Here is a 20,072-nt window from a genome sequence, read left to right on the forward strand (position 1 = left end):
TAAATAAATATTAATTAAACCATATAATCATAATGTAGACAGAGTATACAGGCTAATGGTGGCATTATTCTTTTATTATTCAGCTTCACCGCCGCCTTAATGCCAGATTGTGAAGAGAAGTGGAGAAACAACTTGCACAGCCTTTATCTTAATTTCGTTATTGCCAAAATACCCGTCATCATTTAGAGTTTATTTTAATTTGATTTGTTAAGCAAGTTTACTTTTCATTGGTGTGTAGGCTAATTTAAAGGCTAAGTGTACCTAGACCTATAGAGTGCTGAGATGTTACGATGTTACAGCTGTAGGACTTATTTTATTTCTTTGTTCCAACTTTCAAGTGGCCTATAGTCTACGCTTGTTACGAATAAATGATGTTAAAACATATAAATGACTCATTCTTAAAAAAAAATGCATTAGAGCTGTGTGCATGAGCACATTTTAATGTAGGCTGTGACCGGGTTTGGGCTGTATAAAGCTGTCAATCAAAATGTACCTGTCGGACTCGGGACCTATCGGGTATAACTGCTGTTCCGCGGGAGCCGGCCAGATTTCTTACGGTGTGGGAGTAAATTTCTGAATAAATCGCGGGAGAGATGTGTGTGTGTGTGTGTGTGTGTGTGTGTGTGTGTGTGTATTAATATTAACTAATACTTTTGTTCCAATATAAATGTTATACTCACAATACTTTAGATAATGTTAACAAGCTCAAATTAAATGGATTACTAAATGTTGAACTATTATTAATAAATACATTATTGTGTTAGTAAATAAACCCAAGTCACATTTTACTAGCATTACTTATCACATTTCAACCAGTAAACAATATCAACTGCCAACATTGAACATACAACTGTTAATTGTTGATATAAAAAATATTTAATTTAAGAATTTTATATAAAGAATACTTTTTGATGTTAACAATTAAATAGTTGATATCAACAATTCAGTTATTTCAAACGAAAGAAATATAATGAATGCTGAATGTTGAAATCAATAAAGCATATCCTAAGAATAAGTCAAAACGGCTTGCCACAGAGAGCCATAATAATATCAACAACATTTATTATTTTAAGTTTTGTTGTGTAGTTTCAGGTTAATTTACCTCGATAGTACGCTGAGATGTTCAAATGATTCAAATGTCGCGGGTGGTGGGATGGTCTCTATGGTTTCAGCAAACAGTCATCTTAACTCCGCCTAAGATCCGCCTCTGCCCATTTTCGAGTATCCGGGAATGACGCACTTCCAAGATGGCGACGGCTGACCACGCCTACAGTAAGCTTCATTTGCGCTCTTCAGAAACCTATGGGTGACGTCACGGACACTACGTCCATATTTTTTACAGTCTATGGTAAAAACACACTTTTTCCTCATAAACACACACCGTCATTTCCTCAGCTGACCTCACAGGTGCATTATTGCCCTGTTTAGCTCATGGAGCAGGTTTAATTCATGCTCCTTTACTGCATTTGCACATCCTTCTTAAACCAATGTCAAAGCTCAGCCTGTTTAACATTTATACTGCAAGATGAAAATCAGCCAATCAAGATCCCAGAGGATAAATGAATCCTCTAGACGTGCTTTTTAATAGTTCAGAAGACTTAATGGAGTTAACCTGAAGTGCTTTATTAAGTTTCACTCAGAAGTTTGTCATCTTTACATCACTTATATAATTTACTTTGATTAATTACATACAAAATAAAAGTTTGTTTTGACATAATATATGTGTGTGTACTCTAAACATATATGAATACACACATACATGCATATCTTAAAGAAAATGTTTATTTATATTTATATCACATATACCAGGGGTGTCCATACTCTGTCCTGGAGGGCCGGTGTCCTGGAGAGTTTAGCTCCAACCCTAATCAAACACACCTGAACAAGCTAATCAAGCTCTGTATACTAGAAACGTCCAGGCAGGTGTGTTGAAACAAATTGGAGCTAAAGTCAGGAGGACACCGGCCCTCCATGACCGACTTTGGACACCCCTGACATATATAGTGGGTACGGAAAGTATTCAGATCCTCTTTAATTTTTAACTCTTTGCTTAAATCATTTAAGTTATTTTGAAAAAGATAAACTAAAACATATTCAAATCAAAATACTATATTATTATATAAAAAAAGTTACAAACTGTGTTGTACTTAAACCCTATGCATGTTATTCGATAATATATCTAAAATGAAAATACAAATGTTGTAAATTTACATACATGAAGGAATTAAATTAAATTATTAGTATTAATGAGTTTAAGTGAACATAAAAAATTAAGTTGTCCCTAAAAAAGCTCAGGAATTGATTCAAAAAGTAGTTTGTACAAAGGGCAAACATCATTTTCTCGAGTGTAAAATGTCTGCAGATACTATCTGGCCCTGCACTAAAAAAATGCAGGCTTCCACACAGTTTCTTCTTGTTGTCCCAATCATACCTATCAGCACTCCCGTTTTTAACAGGAGTCTCCTGTATTTTAGATCCATCTCCCGCCACCCTCCCATTTTGTTATTTCTCCCGGAAAACTCCCATAATTTTACACCCCTCATCCCCCCGGTCCTTAGCTTTTTGGTACAATCTGTAACATCCCTGGGTCGCCAGCTTTGGTACTGTTTAGTGTTACAACCTCCTGGCTCAAGAAAGTAGCATCAAAACCAAATAAAGATCCAAACCAGAAAATCAAATCAACTTAAATATATTTAAAGGGCCATGACACCCCCCACTTTCGGTTTAAGTCTACTTCAGAATTTTTTCAAAAGATGCATGATTAATGGGCGTGGAGCTCCGCGAGCATCGGGCAGGAGTGGGCGTGGCCAGCAGGGGAGAAGGGGAGCGAACAACTGTTGATGTCAGTTAGCTCACAAAATGAGACACAAACCGTGAGGAGACGCATGAGTTTATAATTCACAAAGTTAAAATGCAAAGAAATGAACAGTGATTTAATGCCCTGCTACATTTGTTATTCGTAATTTCATATACAGACAACAACAATTTATATCATTGTAAAGATAAGTGTGTTCATGTAAACCCTATAAATGAGGACTTCTCCCTCAATCCTCGTATCCAGCAGACTCAGTGCAGCAGGTCTCCTGACCTGTCTATTTTAACCATTAACCCTGCTGGTAATCTGGAGGATTTAGGCAAACACAGCAGCACAGTGATGTGTCTGAATGTGAACGAACTCCTGATGAAAGACAGCGTCCGCCATTCTCTAATTCTCGTGCTGCTCTCCCGACAAAAATGCTTGCAGCACACACACAGCTTTGCTGTATGATCGGCCCTGACAAGATCGCGGGGGAAAACATGCAACAAACCCCGTGGATCATGGAAACAAACGCATATGAGCCTTCATGAACGGCTAAATACTGTGTGCCCGTGCCGTGGGTCCGTGACGTGTCTCACAGCTCGGGCTTGACTCTAGCAGGTCTCATGAATAATTAAGCAGCCGGCTCTTCTCATAGGATAAGAAAACTCCGCTATGAATAATAATGAGAAACCGACGCGTCATCATTGCACTTGCAGTTCTGCGCTACGTCGCCGATTTTGATCCCACCCCAAAAATCATTTCAAACCCGGAAGCTGAAATTAGCTGACAAAAGCTCAAAATTATCCAGTTTTCCCCACAATTAAAGCTGACAGGTGATAACATTGTCTTAACTGATGCTCAACACACACACATCTGTTAATATTAAAAAAAAAGTTCTCCGGGATGTCCTGAACCTTTAATCAAAAATTAAGTGAAATGATACATGAATATAAATAAAAGAAAACAACAAAACTCCAAAACTGAAGAGGGGAGGATGAACACCCGCAGTCCTGTTCTCTCGGTTTTTATCCAAACGCACATCACAAGTAACACTCCACACCTGGTCCAAACGTCAATCACGGCAAAACACCGCACCTGTTCAAAACTCCAGAAAAATACCAGATCATGGAACACCTCCATCTAGTGGACACTGGTTAACCAAACCTCACGACTGTCACATTAGTATCCGATCGCAGCGGCCGCCCAAAACCCAGTGCATAGTACAGTTACTTACCCGGTTCTCAGCTGTGTTATTCAGTTATCAAAGCACCCCTTGACCCCCCCGCCTCCCCGTTCTCCTAGATTTTAGAGGCAAATGTTGGCAGGTATGGTCCCAACACAAATTTACATTTGCAAACTTATCAAAATTACATATTTAAGTGTATTGGACATAAAAAAGTGTCCCAAAACATCTTGAGAATTGTGCGGTTTCAACTCATTTTGAATAAGTAAGTTGAACAAGCAGCAAAAGCCATTTTAAATGTTTACACACATTTACATAAGTAAATAAATGACTGATTAAGGCAGTGGAGAAACTGCATTGTTGTTGTCATAACGGTCTGTAAAGTGTTAACTGTGTGTGCGTATGTGTGTGTGTAAAAATAGGACATAACTGCGAGATGAAGTCACACAGATATTATAGAATTTGGCCTCATTGCTGAACAGCTTTTTACAGCCTGACACAGATTTGCTTTGAGTCATAGGTGATAATGTTATGTTATATCATACGCTGTTTATATTAACGGGGTCACTGGAGTCAGTCTTAATAAAGCAGAGAGGATTAATAACTCTGTACACATGGGACGAAGCAGAGCGTGTTCATCTGTGTCAGAGTTTAACGCCTGTCTGGGACTTTTTTTCAGGCCGTTGTTGTACGTTCGGGTTTGTGATGAATTTGAATCTTATTTTATTTAGCATTTATTAGCTTCATGTTGGAAGTTTGCTAAATGTATGTAAGAAAAAATATGCTTTGGTTTTAGTTAATGCTAAACATTTTATTTATTTATTTATTTTAGGGTCTCTTATGTTCATCGAGGCTGAATTTACAACAGTAAAAACATGAATATTGTAGAATATTATTGTAGCTATTTTAGATTTGTAATTCTTTTTTTTACATTTGTTATGATTAATACTATTATTTGTAATTACATTTTTGTATTATTATTGTTATTATTATTATTATTATCATTTTAAAAGTAATGTTTATTGTAATATATTATTGTTAATATTAATGTTTTAATATTAATAATTATTATTATTATTATCATCATCATCATCATAGCTATTTTATACTTTTTTTCGGGCCGTTGTTGTACGTTCGGGTTTGTGATGACAGTGAATCTTATTTTATTTAGCATTTATTAGCTTCATGTTGGTAGTTTGCTGAACGTATGTAAGAAAAAAATATGCTTTGGTTTTAGTTAATGCTAAACATTTTATTTATTTATGTATTTTAGGGTCACTTATGTTCATCGAGGCTGAATTTACAACAGTAAAAACCTGAATATTGTAGAAAATTATTACAATATATTTTTTTTAATATATTTAAAATTAGTTTTATAAATAATAAGCTGAACTTTTTATTAAAATAATTAAAAGTACTGTGAAATATTGATGACAAACGTTTTGCATTGTTGTTGTTATTATTATTGTTGTTATTGTGTGCATGCTTTACTTAAAAGATAGGTCTTTAATCCAGTTTTAAACTGAGAGAGTATGTCTGAGCCTCGGACATTATCAGGAAGGCTATTCCAGAGTTTAGGGGGCCATAAATGAGAAGGCTCGACCTCCTTTAGTAGACTTGGCTATCCTGGGTCCTACCAGAAGCCCTGAGTTTTGAGATCTTAAAGAGGATACAATTGGGGTGATATGATCATATTTTTTAGACCTGGTAAGAACTCTGGCTGCTGAAATTTGCACTAACTGAAAGGAAAAGAAATTAATTAAAGTTCGGATATATCAAGATACATTTCTGATGATATTAAATATTTAAAAGCTGCTTAATATTTTACTTAAAATGTAATTTAGGCTTCTTACATGAAGAGAAATGTGGCTTTATTTATTTGTTTGCTAAATGTGTAATTTTGCATGTATCATCATAATTTTTACTGACAGTGTTTACTGATCTTGCAGGTTCCCGTGTCCGGTGTTTCAGCCGGTGTTCATGAATCCGGCAAAACCATCGACAAGACTGAATCTCTGTTTTCACAGGAGAGAGACCCACGATTCAGCGACATCTACACCGGCATCTCTACATGTATGAGCTAGAGCCCAAATTAAACATGCAATTCACTGGAGTTTCAGCTAATTCAGTTAAAGTCTCACAGATACCATTCCTGCATGATGTACACTGTAAACACTGTATGTTTGGTACATTTGATTGCTATTACAAAGAGTTTGCAAGGAAATTCCAACTAAAATAGGTCAGATTGAGCTTCTGAGGGTTTCTAGCTTGTAAAAGTCTGTTGTTTCTGATTATGCACTGATTCAGTGTCAGTGTTTGCAAGTTATAGGCTTATTCCTCAGTAGTTTGGGCTCTATATTGTTTACAATAATAATGCTAATAAAATAAATATATGTTTTTGTGCAATATTTTTTAAACCTATGCAAATCTATAAATCACTGCCCAAAAAGACCCCTGTTTATTTTTTCCCCAATTTCTGTTTAACAGAGAGCCAAAATAGCCAACTAATAGTTTTAATAACTCATCTCTAATAACTGATTTATTTTATCTTTGCCATGATGACAGTTTTTGACTACACATTTTTCAAGACACTTCTATACAGCTTAAAGTGACATTTAAAGGCTTAACTAGGCTAATTAGGTTAACTAGGCAGGTTATGGGAATTAGGCAAGTTAATGTATAACGATGGTTTGTTTTGTAGACTATCGAAAAAATTTAGCTTAAAGGGGCTAATAATTTTGTCCTTAAAATTGTGTTTAAAAAATTAATAACTGCTTTTATTCTAGCCAAAATAAAACAAATAAGACTTTCTCCAGAAGAAAAAAACATTATCAGACATACTGTGAAAATTTCTTTGCTCTGTTAAACATCATTTGGGAAATATTTAAAAAAGAAAAACAAATCAAAGGGTGGCAATTAATTTTAACTTTAACTGTATATGTGACGAATTTTTCTATGTAAAACTTGAACAGCAATTCAAGCTGTAAAATTATAATAATAATAATAATAATAATAATAATAAATAATAATTATAAGTCTGTAATTTTATATGCAGTTTTATTATTCCACTGAAAAATTGAATTATTTTATTACATTTGCAAAAGAAACAACATTGAATTTTATATACAGTTAGGTCCATAAATATTGGGACATTGACAAAATTCTAACATTTTAGGCTCTATACACCAACACAATAGATTTGAAATGAAACGAACAAGATGTGCTTTAACTGCAGTCTGTCAGCTTTACTTTGAGGGGATTTACATCCAAAACAGGTGAACGATGTAGGAATTGCAACAGTTTGCATATGTGCCTCTTACTTGTTAAGGGGCCAAAAGTAACGGGACAGTTGGCTTCTAAGCTGTTCGATGGTCGGGTGTGTGTTATTCCCTCATTATGCCAGTATTTTCCCAATATTTATGGACCTAACTGTATATACGTCCTCTATTTTTTTCTTTATTCTTGTCAAATCATGTAGATTGTAGTATTTGTAAAATTAGTTTATTTTACAAATTTATTGTCTCCTCTGTGTGATCCCAAAGATAAAGCTGTAATGTGATGTTTCTCTGTCATATTTGAGCTTCTCGATGATGATGTTTTGTGTGTTTTTATGTGTGTTCAGCTGAAAAGAAGATGATGGTTCCCTCATCCACCTCTGGCGGGCAGCAGTTGTATTCTCAGGGCAGCCCGTTTCAGCCAGGACACTCCGGAAAGAGCTTCAGGTACACATTCAAAATCTGCGCGGGACTGAATTTTTAGTCCCGATCCCGTCAGGTTTTATTCCACACCCGACCGCTCCCACTGTATATTCATCCTTTGTTCACCCGCTGCCCGACCCTCCCCGTTTTCTACACAACCCGACCGTTCTCGCTAAATTTAGATCTGGTTTCCAAAATCTCACATTTAAATTAGGCACTACCAAAAGAGAGAGAGATAACAGATAAATGCGTAGGTTGTGCAAGGATTGCAGGCTAAATGTCAGTTTTGTTTGCCTCTTTTTGTTGAGACATGAGTGCTACCTTAAACTGACGTTTGGTGAGGTTTGTGGTTGGTGAGGCCCTAACTCTTTCAAAGTCAAATTTACAAACATATCTACTCAATATATTTGCCAACTACCGATTGTGTTCCATATATCATATCAGCATTATTTCTATACACACAGCAGGTACATATTGGACCAAGGAAGAAAGTCAAATGTATAGCGATTAAATATGTCTCCTAAAAAAACCCTTGCTGGATGCTACAGAGTCCAGACAACCTATAACAAGTGACACACAGCACAACAGCAGATGCATGCATGCTCTCTCTCTCTCTAGCTATCTCTCAGGAGTGCTATTGTGTTAGACCGCCCGCTCCTGGTCAAATCACACCAGGGGTACCTACCAGGGCTTTACATTAACACCCGCCAAATGCGGGTAGATTTCGGCGGTGGGGGGTAAGACAGACACTCCCACTACCCACTTTGGCTGGTTGAAAATAATTTTCCCAGATAATAATTCTTAAAAGCAGGGTTCGACAATAAGGATGGTCCAATATGCATGCACAGGCGATCGAGAAGCAACACGACTGACAAAAATAATTGCGTTCGCAACTTCGCTTGAGCAAAGCAGGTGAACTGAATGAGAGGATAATCACTCGCGCTAACAGCTGAGGTGATGCGCGCGACTGTTTATAAGGCGTGCGCGCTCCCGTTTCCTTTTGTGAAGCAACTGTGTCTAGAAACACAACTGATGCGATCGATTCTCTTTCAAATAGACTAAACAAAAACGGAGGAACGTGCACCTACAGGCTACAGTCCTGCTGCTTTCAAGAGTTCCAGAGTTGACTTATTGTAAGCAGCGCCAGTTGCTTTCGGTTTAACCATTCTTTGAAAAGCTAATTTATGGGTCTATCATTAACCATGCGTGTGTGATCATCCTTTCATTATCACACAGTATGTTTTTACCTGCTTTCTTTTGCATTAATATGGTTTAAATTATTATTTTTTTACAATAACAATGCTTTAATGGGAGAATAACTCCCCATTTATGTGTAGTTAACTGGTGATCTGACCTTTAGCCAGAATACACGACTGTGCATATGTTTTGTTAAATAAAAAGTACAGTATTTAGCTATATTTTGCATGTTTTCACACATTTAAAATTTGTGGCTAAGAAATTATTAACTGTTTATTTATGGTGTGGTCAGAGATAAATTGGGTAAATCCTTCCATTTTGGGCTCTGAAAATTATGAAAACTAATTGTAATATATGAAACCCTGACCCATTTGCTCATGATTATTGAGCAAGCTCATACATGACACACAAAAAGTTAAATGAACGAGGAGACATGTTGAGATAACGCAAACTCTAAATGAAATAATTTTAGCATGTCAAAGTCATATTTATGTGTATAAAATATATTTTCTCAACAATAAAATTGTGGCTAGTGAAAATGGCGAGTGGCTAGTAATGTTGGAAAACTACTAGCCACAGTGGCTGGTGGTCAAAAAAGTTAATGTTAAGCCCTGGTACCGACCGATGTCGCGTTTTATTCTGAAATTTATTCCCGCGCCACAAGAAATCTGTTTGGGTGTACTAGAGGTCTGTTCCGTAGGGAAATGCCACATTATAGGGGACATTTCAGAGTTTAAAAGAGGACAAGTTGTTGGTGCGCATCTTGCTGGCGCATATGTGACCAAGCAAGTCTTTGTGATGTATCAAGAGACATGGTATCCAGCGTAATGTCAGAAAGCCACCTAGAAGGTCAAATCACATCCAAAAGGAGCAACTGTGGAAAAAGAGGAAGCTGTGTGAAATGCATTGTATCCAAAAAACATAAAACCACAGCTGCCCACCTAACTGCAGAATTAAATGTGCTCCTCAACTTCCCTGTTTCCACCAAAACTGTTAGTCGGGAGGTCCTCAGGGTCAATACACATGGCCGGGTTGTTATGGCCAAACCTTTGGTCACTCGTGCCTATAGCAAACGTCAGTTTCAGTGGTGCAAGCAGTGGAAATCTTGGGCTGTGGACAATGTAATGTGTTGTTCTTTGATGAGTCAACCTTCACTGTCTTTCCTACATCCGGGAGAGTTACCGTGTGGAGAAGCCCCAAAGAAGCTCACCACCCAGACTTGCATGCCCAGAGTAAAGCGATGGTTTGGGCTGCAATATCATGGCATTCCCTAGGTCCAATACTTGTGTTAGATGAGTACGTCACTGCCAAAGACTACCAAACTATTCTGGTTAGAGCTGTGAAGCTACACTAGTCTCACGGTCTGGTTCGGTTACGATTATCATGCCGTCGATTCGGTTCAATTCGATATTTCGGTGCATCACGGTGCATTGACGATGCTTTTATATTTTCTTCACAGCAGCAGCTCTTGTATTAAAATGTATGAATATATTTATATTTATATAGGCTATTATTTGTAATACAATTGTGTCATTTAATACAAACAGTCAGATATATAAACTGTAACTTTAAAAAAAAACTAGCATTTAGCAAATAATATAAACAAATAAAATATAAATATCCAGCTCAATTTCTGATCCTTGTCTAGTTCTCTTTAACCCCTTTGATTGGTTACACCCTCAACAAAAACGGTTGCGATTGGCTCTTGCGCGCTGCGCTCTTCAGATGAATGATAAGCAGCAGGCGGCAGCGGCGATCTCACAGCTAATGTATGATAGACACGGTGGAGAAAACTCTGCAGACACGCGCTCGTTTCTGTATCCAAAAGTAACGCTGTAAAACAGCCGAGAGGAGAAGAAAAGCCACGCCAGCAGGTCAAATAGGCCACTGTGTGTGTGTGAGAAAGAGAGAGAGACAGAGCGAGAGCGAGCGAGCGAGCGAGAGGAGAGAGAGAAAGAGAGAGAGAGAGAGAGAAATGGAGTAGGCTACTTTCATTCTCAAACACACACAGTGAAATTGTGCACAGTTCATGGGTATTAAGTAGTTAGAGCGTTGTAAATACTCGCGATTGTCTCCCTCGCGACAGAGCGCATATGAGGTAAATGACGTCAGTAATAACCGGTTATGATTATTACTGCACCGATACCGAATTGTCCGCGTCTGCATCGCGGTGCATCGAAGAAACGATTAATTTTGACACCCCTAATTCTGGTGGACCATGTACACCCAAACATTGTATCCTGAAGGTGGTGACTTGTATCAGTATGATAATGCACCAATGCACACAGCAAGCCTGGAAAAAGAGTAGTTTGATAAACATGGAAGTGTAGGTGAACATCTCCTATGGCCCGCAAAGTCATCAGAACCAAATATTATTGAGCCATTTTGGGGTGTTTTGGAGGAGCGAGTCAGAAAACGTTTCCCATAATTTTTTTTCTAATCGTTTAACATTTGATTGTGTCAGAAATGTGTGTGTGGTGTGTAAAAGCCTTGAATTTGCTCTCTTAATGTGTTTCAGCTCTTCTGTGATCCACGTCCCGGGTGTGAATGACATCCAGTCCACAGCAGGTTCAGCTGGACAGAACCTCAGTCAGATTTCCAGGCAGATCAATACGGGACAGGTGTCCTGGAGCGGGAACAGACCTCCATTTTCCGGCCAGGTGAGAGCGATTCCTCCTACATCCCTCTTCTCCATTAGCTTCAATTTAATTATATATATATATACATACACATATAGACTGAAGCTGTGGATCTGGAGTTTAGCCTAATAGGTCTAATATGGTCTCTGTTAGATCTATGTGTTATATCTCTTCATGTCTCTTGTCGTTCCTTCAGCAGCAGATTCCCGCTCAGTCTAATAAGGCTCAATCGTCTCCATTTGGCATCGGCTCCAGTCACAGCTATCAGGCAGACCCGTCATCCTACAGCCCTCTGTCTAGCCCCGCCACCTCCTCGCCCTCCGGAAACGCCTACTCCAACCTCGCCAATCGCAACACTGCTTTCGGTAAGAAAATCTGCTCATTCATTATAATACATGACTACATTGCTCATTGATAACCATGCATTATCCAAGAAGTTACTTCCAGGAACATTAGACTCATTGAAATCCTAATTTTATTATTGTTTTTGAGAGAAATAGAAATCTAAATGCGAAATGAAATCTAATTTTCCTTTTTAATGATGGTTCTTAAATGTTTTTGTAGCATTTTAGTTTTTAATACTTACTATTTATTTAGTTTTTAATAATTTTAATACTTACTATTTCTGATTTCAAGAGATATTGGGATCTCAATGTTCAAGTTGTAAACATTTTGTTGTTTAAAATGCAAATAATCACTGTACATGAAGCTAGTACTTTTTATTAAAAAATGAATGTCTGGAAGATTAATAATATTGAAACTTGTCACGTTTTACTTTCATCAAAACAGCTGCAAGAAACATACTCCAATTAATGTAAAAAAAAATGTACATTTTCAATGTTTGCAGAGCTTTAACTCTGGAAATGTTACAGATATTTCAATATGGTTGTAGATTCTGGTTCTTAACAGACTTTTCTTCCAGTGTACCAAATTTCAGGGCTCCATTGTATTCAGTTGTTGGGATATGTCAATCTGAGTGCAGCTCTGTGTGCATTTTACGCATTGATTAGGACCCGAGTAGGGTCTGAATAAGATCTGAACAGCTAGTTTATGTTTCTTGACTCTCTATTTAGCATCTTTAGTAACTTCTTTGAGCGTCAGAAATGCTGGTGTTTTTGGCACCTTAATTTTTTAGTGGCAAAAATGGTTAATTTCAAGCAAAATAGGGAACTAAATGTGACTATTATTTTTCTCTGATTAATGCCAAATATACACTTTTTCACGGTTTGCAGACCTCTAACTCTATAAATGTTATAGATATTTCAATATGGTTGTAGATTCTGTTTCTTAACAGACTTTTCTTCCAGTGTACCAAATTTTAGGGCTCCATTGTATTCAGTTCTAGTGATATGTCAATCTGAGTGCAGCTCCATATGCATTTTACGCATTGATTAGGACCAGAGTAGGGTCTGAATAATATCTGAATGGCTAGTTTATGTTTCTTGACTCTCTATTTAACATCTTTAGTAACTTTTTACTTCAGAAATCCTGGTGTTTTTGGCACCTTCATTTTTTTTTTTGTGGCAAAAACTGTTAATTTCAAGCAATATAGGGATCTAAATGTGACTATTATTTTTCTCTGATTAATGCCAAATATACACTTTTTCACGGTTTGCAGACCTCTAACTCTATAAATGTTACAGATATTTCAATATGGTTGTAGATTCTGGTTCTTAACAGACATTTCTTCCAGTGTACCAAATTTCAGGGCTCCATTGTATTCAGTTGTTGCGATATGTCAATCTGAGTGCAGCTCTGTGTGCATTTTACGCATTGTTTAAGACCCGAGTAGGGTCTGAATAAGATCTGAATAGCTAGTTTATGTTTCTTGACTCTCTATTTAGCATCTTTAGTAATTTTTTGCTTCAGAAATGCTGGTGTTTTTGGCACCTTAATTTTATTGTGGCAAAAACTGTTAATTTCAAGCAATATAGGGATCTAAATGTGACTATTATTTTTCTCTGATTAATGCCAAATATACACCTTTTCAAGGTTTGCAGACCTCTAACTCTAGAAATGTTACAGATATTTCAGTATGGTTGTAGATTCTAGTTCTTAACAGACTTTTCTTCCAGTGTACCAAATTTTAGGGCTCCATTGTATTCAGTTCTAGTGATATGTCAATCTGAGTGCAGCTCCATATGCATTGTACGCATTGATTAAGACCAGAGTAGGGTCTGAATAATATCTGAATGGCTAGTTTATGTTTCTTGACTCTCTATTTAACATCTTTAGTAACTTTTTACTTAAGAAATCCTGGTGTTTTTGGCACCTTCATTTTTTTTTGTGGCAAAAACTGTTAATTTCAAGCAATATAGGGTTCTAAATGTGACTATTATTTTTCTCTGATTAATGCCAAATATACACCTTTTCAAGGTTTGCAGACCTCTAACTCTATAAATGTTACAGATATTTCAATATGGTTGTAGATTCTAGTTCTTAACAGACCTGTCTTCCAGTGTACCAAATTTCAAGGCTATATGCAGGGCCGGCGAGTCCATAGAGACGACCTAGGCCGCCGCCTAGGACGGCAGTATAGAGAGGGCGGCGTCCGAGACACCTCCCTTACCACCCACGTCCTCAGTTATGTCCGTGACACCTCCCTCACCCCCGCTTCCTCAGTTATATTCGCGCATGGGCGACAGAATAGAGAGGGCGGCGTCAGCGACACCTCCATTAGCACCCGCGTGTCCTCAGTTATATTTGCACATAGGGCGGCAGAATAAAGGTCCGCGGCACCCACACGTCCTCACTCAGTTATATTTGCGCATAGGGCGGCAGAATACAGAGAGCGGCGTCCGCGACACCTCCCTCAGCACCCGCACGTCCTCTGTTATATCTGCGCATGGGGCGGCAGAATAGAGGTCCACGACATCTTACTTGATTTTCATAACCGGTCACTTTCATTTTCACATTGGGGTTGAGGGCGGTGTGATCGTCCTCTGCCTAGAGCGGCAGTTCAGCTTGCTCCGTCCCTGGCTCTATGGCATTCATTTCTAGACAAATGTCAATCTGAGAGTGGCTCCATGCATTTTACTCATTGATTAAGTAGATTAAATAAGGTCTGAATAAGATATTAATGCTAAGTTTATGTTACTTGATTTTCTATTGAGCATTTTAGTAACTTGTTTGAGCTTCAGAAATGCTGGTATCATGCCAACCCTTGAGACCCGCAGCTGTTTTTACACCCCGAATCGCATGAATGATCTGATTGACAGAAGATCCTTGAAATGTGGTTAAGTCTGACGTCAGGCTAAGATTAACCGAGCTTCATGTGGAGGTGACTTTACTGCAGATCTTCCCATGAGTCTTCACAGATGTCTGCATTAAAACGCCTTTTACATGTAGAGCGATTTATAGATTTCCCTGTAAAGCTGACAGTAATGTACAATGAGTGAAGCAGACGTTTGTCTTGTCTCAAAAAGACGTTTCATTAGCAGCAGACGGAGTGAGGATTGTATGGCGTCCGTAGCGAGACAAATGGTTTTCCTTGTGTTTTGTTCTGGTTTGGCTTCTTAATCTCCATTATGGGCCATATGAGAAACAGATTTCTGTGGTTTAATTGTTGGACAACAGACAATTAGATGTTTGCGTTCTTGGTGTAAGCTCTTTTAAATGACTTTTCAACACAACAGACATCATTAATCATGACAGCGTTACACAATGCGCGTTTTTTATTCAATAAGTTTGGGAAATTACATTTAAATTAGGGTATTAGCTTAACATAATTTAGCGCAGTCACATCAGGAGACTGTGTGACACTCAAAATTATACGAATTATAAAAAACTCCAGCAGTGTTTAGACATAAAGCAGAGTTAATAGTGAATATCTCAGTTTAGGACTGATAATTACTTTTAATAATGATTATTTATTTATATTTGTTGATATTTAAAGAAATCATGGCAATACATTTATGTATGTCTGTCTGTCTGTTCATCTAAATTGCAGCAATATCAACAACAATTGTTTGTTCTTATCAGTATAAACTCTTTTATTTGTGTAATGTTTAGTACAAAAAGAAAAGAAATAATAATATTCTTACATGCAATACTGTGTGCATGTGTTTCTTGTATTACTTCTAACCCTAGCCCTAACCTTAACCATAACGCCCCAGTTACACAGGGCGTCAGCGCCAAAAATTCCCCTTCACTTTGAATTGGTGACCTTGACGTCACATTGACATTGCCGAACTGTATTGTGGATCCATCTGCTCACTGCAGAAGTTGGGAATTTCTCAACTTCTCAAACACCAACGGAAGCGTCAGCAATCAGATCACTTTATGCAAATAACCCAGCTCAGACAGTAGCTGATTGCGAACTAATTTCATTGGCTAACACTGCTATGAGGATCGCCTCAGCCCCAACTACAGATAGACCTCGCTCAAGCGTTGACGCCAAAGCCCCGTGTAAATGCACGAAAACAAACTTAAATTGTTACTATTATTATTATTATTATTATTATTTATTAATTGTATATTAAAATAATTCAATTCATGTTTGTTTATATAGCACTTTTAAAATGTACATTGTGTCAAATAAGCAAACAACTTTTTCTTAATGTGTTAATAAGAAGAATAAAAACAACAACTATAATAATAATGATAATGATAATAACAATAGCAACAATAATATTATGGTTGTTTTTATCATTGTTAATGATAATAATAATCTTGTGTTTGTATATTAAAATAAGCAAAAAAAATGTATTAATACCTGTTGTTGTTAATAATAATAATAATAATTCTTCTTCTTCTTTTTCTTCTTTTTCTTCTTCTTCTTCTTCGTCTTCTTCTTGTAATGTTTTTATTATTGTTAATAATAATGAAAATGTTGTTCATATATTTTCTTTAATGCCTATACTTTTTTCTTAATACCTATTATTATTAATAAGAACAAATAAATAACAACTTTTCATTAAGATCTGTTAATAATAACAATAATGTTCATTTATTGTGCATTAAATAAGCAAACAGCTTTTTATTAATATGTATATTATTATAAATAACAATAATAAATATATTGTTTGTATATTAAAAAAGGGAAACAACTTTACCTTAATATTTGTTAATAATAACAAAATCAATAGTAAAATATAATAATAATAATAATAATAATAATAATAATATTTTTAATTTTGTTATTAATAATGAAAATAATAATGTTTGTATATTGTGTATTTAAATACGTTTTTGTTTATATGTATTTTAAATACATACTACATTATTAATACGTTATTAATAATAATACTAATAATAATAATAATAACAATAATAATAATGTTGTTTGTATATTGTAGATTATTAAACAACTTTTCCTTAATACCTGTTGATAATAATAATAATAAAAATATATAATAATGTTTGTTTTAAAATAAGCAAACAACTTTTTTATAAATATGTATATTAATATAATAATACATGTTAATAATAATAAAAGGCAGTGTTCGTATATTTAAATAAGCAAATCTTTTCCATAATATCTGTTAAAAACAACAAAAACAGCAATAAAAATTATAATAATATTATTTTATTGTTGTTATTAATAATAATACTAATAATCTTTGTATATTGTGGATTAAAATAAGTTTTCATTAATATGTATATTATTTAAATTAATACATTTAATTAATAATAATAATAATAATATTAATAATGGACCATTATGTGTTTGTAAATTGTAGATAAAAATAAGTTTTCCTTTATACCTGTTGTTAATAATAGTAAATAAATAAATATTATTATGAAAATTGATTGTACAATATGTAATTAATAATTATTAAAATATGTATTCCATTCCATAATAGATTATTATTAATTAATATTAGCAAAAATAAGCATGAATGGCATGATGGGAAGTCTTTGATCATTTGCATGTCCTATAATGAAGGCCAGGTGGATCTCTCCATCAGTCAAACTCCTGCTTTTCCTCCATAACGTGCAGCACTTTAAACAGCCTGTGGTGTCTTTAATGAATCTGTCATGTGCAGCTCACGAACGACGGATCTGCTTTCTGTATCCTGACACTGTAAAGTGAGGAATTTGACCAGTGTGACACAAAGGCCAAAAACACGCACTTGAGCAACTTTGCACATTCCTGTAGCGGAGGAAAGAAATTGAAGAGTTTAGAGTTACTGCGCAACATCTGATTAAAACAAGACACTGCAGGTGAATAAAGGGAAATTACTTCAGCATAATGGTCCATTAGAAAAGGCAGACTTAACCAATAAGTGAGGTAAGCTGATGCTTAGGGCCCTGGGTAATCAGGGGGCCAAACCAGTGCGAGGGAAGCCTATATTAATCATTTAGCTCTTTTATAAATCTTCTATCATATGTTGTAAAATCTGTCTATAACCATGAAAAGTTGAATGTTATTACTTCATATAAAAACCAGGGGCTCCCATTAATAATGGAAAGTTCCTTCTCTACTGCACAAGCAAATATTAAAATCACATTTGGTTAATAAATGTACTTAGTTTGTGAGCTTGTTTTTTTTATTTTGAATTTATAGTTTTTAATTTTATATAAAAAAAAAATAAAGGTTCCACTTAAAAAAAATTCACAAGCAGTTTGTTTACAAAAAAATTTATCTACAGAAAAAAATAAATGTATATAGAGAAAGAAAATGCCTTTGAATATTATAATATATTAAAGAGAGAGTTTGAATATTAGGGCCCCATACTTGGAATTGTATTTGGAATTGTACTTGTTTAAATTTTAAATATGCAAACAAGCCATTTCTTCATTTAAATATCAACAAATCTGCATATAGTTCTAGCACAAAAATGTGATTGTTTGTTGCAGTCCATTTGCAGACCTCTAAATCTCTAAGGGTTTTATAGATTTATTTTTTTCTCTGCTTATTATTTATTTGTTTTTGTCTCGATGCAGGTTAAAAAACAGCCTTTAAAAATCTGCATTACATCATACTGAACAAAAAACACTACAAGCCAAAATATTTTAAATATCCAAATAAGCTATTGCTTCATTAACATATTAGTAAATTTGCATACATTTTTAGCACAAACATCGGATCCCTTTTTTCTTCTAGAGAAAGTCTTATTTGTTTTATTTTGGCTAGAATAATGCAGTTTTAATTTTTTTAACACCATTTTAAGGACACAATTATTAGCCCCTTTAAGCTTATTATTTTTTTAATAGTCTACAGAACAAACCATCATTATACAATAACTTGCTTAATTATCCTAACCTGCCTTGTTAACCTAATTAACCTAGTGAAGTCTTTAAATGTCACTGTAAGCTGTATAGAAGTGTCTTGAAAAATATCTAGTCAAATATTATTTACTGTCATCATGGCAAAGATAAAATAAATCAGTTATTAAAAAAGATTTATGAAAACTATTTTGATTAGAAATGTGTTGAAAAAATATTTTCTCAGTTAAACAGAAATTGGGGGAAAAATAAACAGAGTGTAATTAATCGGGGGGGGGGGGGGGGGGTGGCTAACAATTCTGATTTGAATATATAGTCCTATATATATATATATATATATATATATATATATATTATTTATTTAATTTTTTTTTTTTGAGTCAACATTTTGCATTTCACATTTTGCAGTCAAAGGTTTTTAAAGAGTAGATTTTTGGGAATATCTTATTACTTAATTACCGCATGTAAACTTTTTTCTCTTTTCTCTAAAGCAATATTTTGAGAAAAACAGCTTTTAAAAATCTGCATTATAATCCAAATCTACAAATTAATCAAGCAAAAGTAAAACTTATAGTGTTACATCAGACTGAACAAAAAACACTACAAAAAACCAAAATGTTTAAAATATGCAAATTAACTAATTAAAATAATCTCAAATTTGCATACATTTCTAGCACAAAAAAATGTAATCGTTTGATGTAATGCAGTCATATTTATTTGTTTATTTTTTGACATATTGCAGTCAAATTTTTTTAAATAGAGGATTTTGGGGAATATCTTATTTTTTCATATTACTAAAAACATAAAAAATACAGTGAATAGCCAAAACAGGATTTCCACAGCAAATGCATTTTATTTATTTATTTATTTTGTTTCCATTTCAAGTTTTTGTAGATTTATTTTTTATCTTTATTTATTTTTATGATTATTTATTTTTATGATTATTTATTTATGTTTGTTTGTTTGTTTGTTTGTTTTATTATATTACTTTATATAAAAAATTATACAGTGAACAACCAAAACAGGATTTCACATGGTATAAATGTAATTTTTTGTCTTGGTTTCATGGCTTTGTAGATCTTATTTCTCCTCTTCTTCTTTAATTGTTTCTTCCGTACATTAGACTAAATGCCATAAATGTTGAAATATTCAAATAAGCCAATGCTTCATTTAAATATTCACAAATTTGCATACATTCAAGCGCAAAAATGTGACCATTTAATACAGTCCGGTTCAATGCTCATTTATTTACTTAGACATATTGAAGTCAAAGGTTAAAGAGATTTTTTTAACGTCCTATTACTTCATTATTCTCAAAATAATGTGAACAGGATTTCCACAGGGTATGACAAATTATTTATTATGTTTTTTGCACCTCAATTCCA

General features: G+C 34.9%; 1 protein-coding gene across 17 annotated transcripts in view; it reads left to right on the forward strand.

Annotated features, from left to right (window-relative positions):
- The window catches only part of arnt2 (aryl hydrocarbon receptor nuclear translocator 2), a 180,227-nt gene that overhangs the window by 148,595 nt on the left and 11,560 nt on the right, over positions 1-20,072 (forward strand). For 9 of the 17 annotated variants that reach the window (XR_015494926.1, XR_015494925.1, XR_015494930.1 and 6 more), the window contains 4 exons: positions 5,933-6,056; positions 7,606-7,705; positions 11,397-11,538; positions 11,714-11,882. Coding sequence is in view for 9 of the 17 variants with exons in the window: in XM_087259979.1 (XP_087116105.1) it covers positions 5,933-6,056; positions 7,606-7,705; positions 11,397-11,538; positions 11,714-11,882 (535 nt within the window). In the remaining 8 variants the exon portion in view is untranslated. 17 annotated transcript variants of the gene reach the window in all.

The sequence above is a fragment of the Danio rerio genome, chromosome 7 (assembly GCF_052040795.2).
Source record: "Danio rerio strain M-AB ecotype USA chromosome 7, GRCz13ab, whole genome shotgun sequence".
Classification (NCBI taxonomy): domain Eukaryota; kingdom Metazoa; phylum Chordata; class Actinopteri; order Cypriniformes; family Danionidae; genus Danio; species Danio rerio.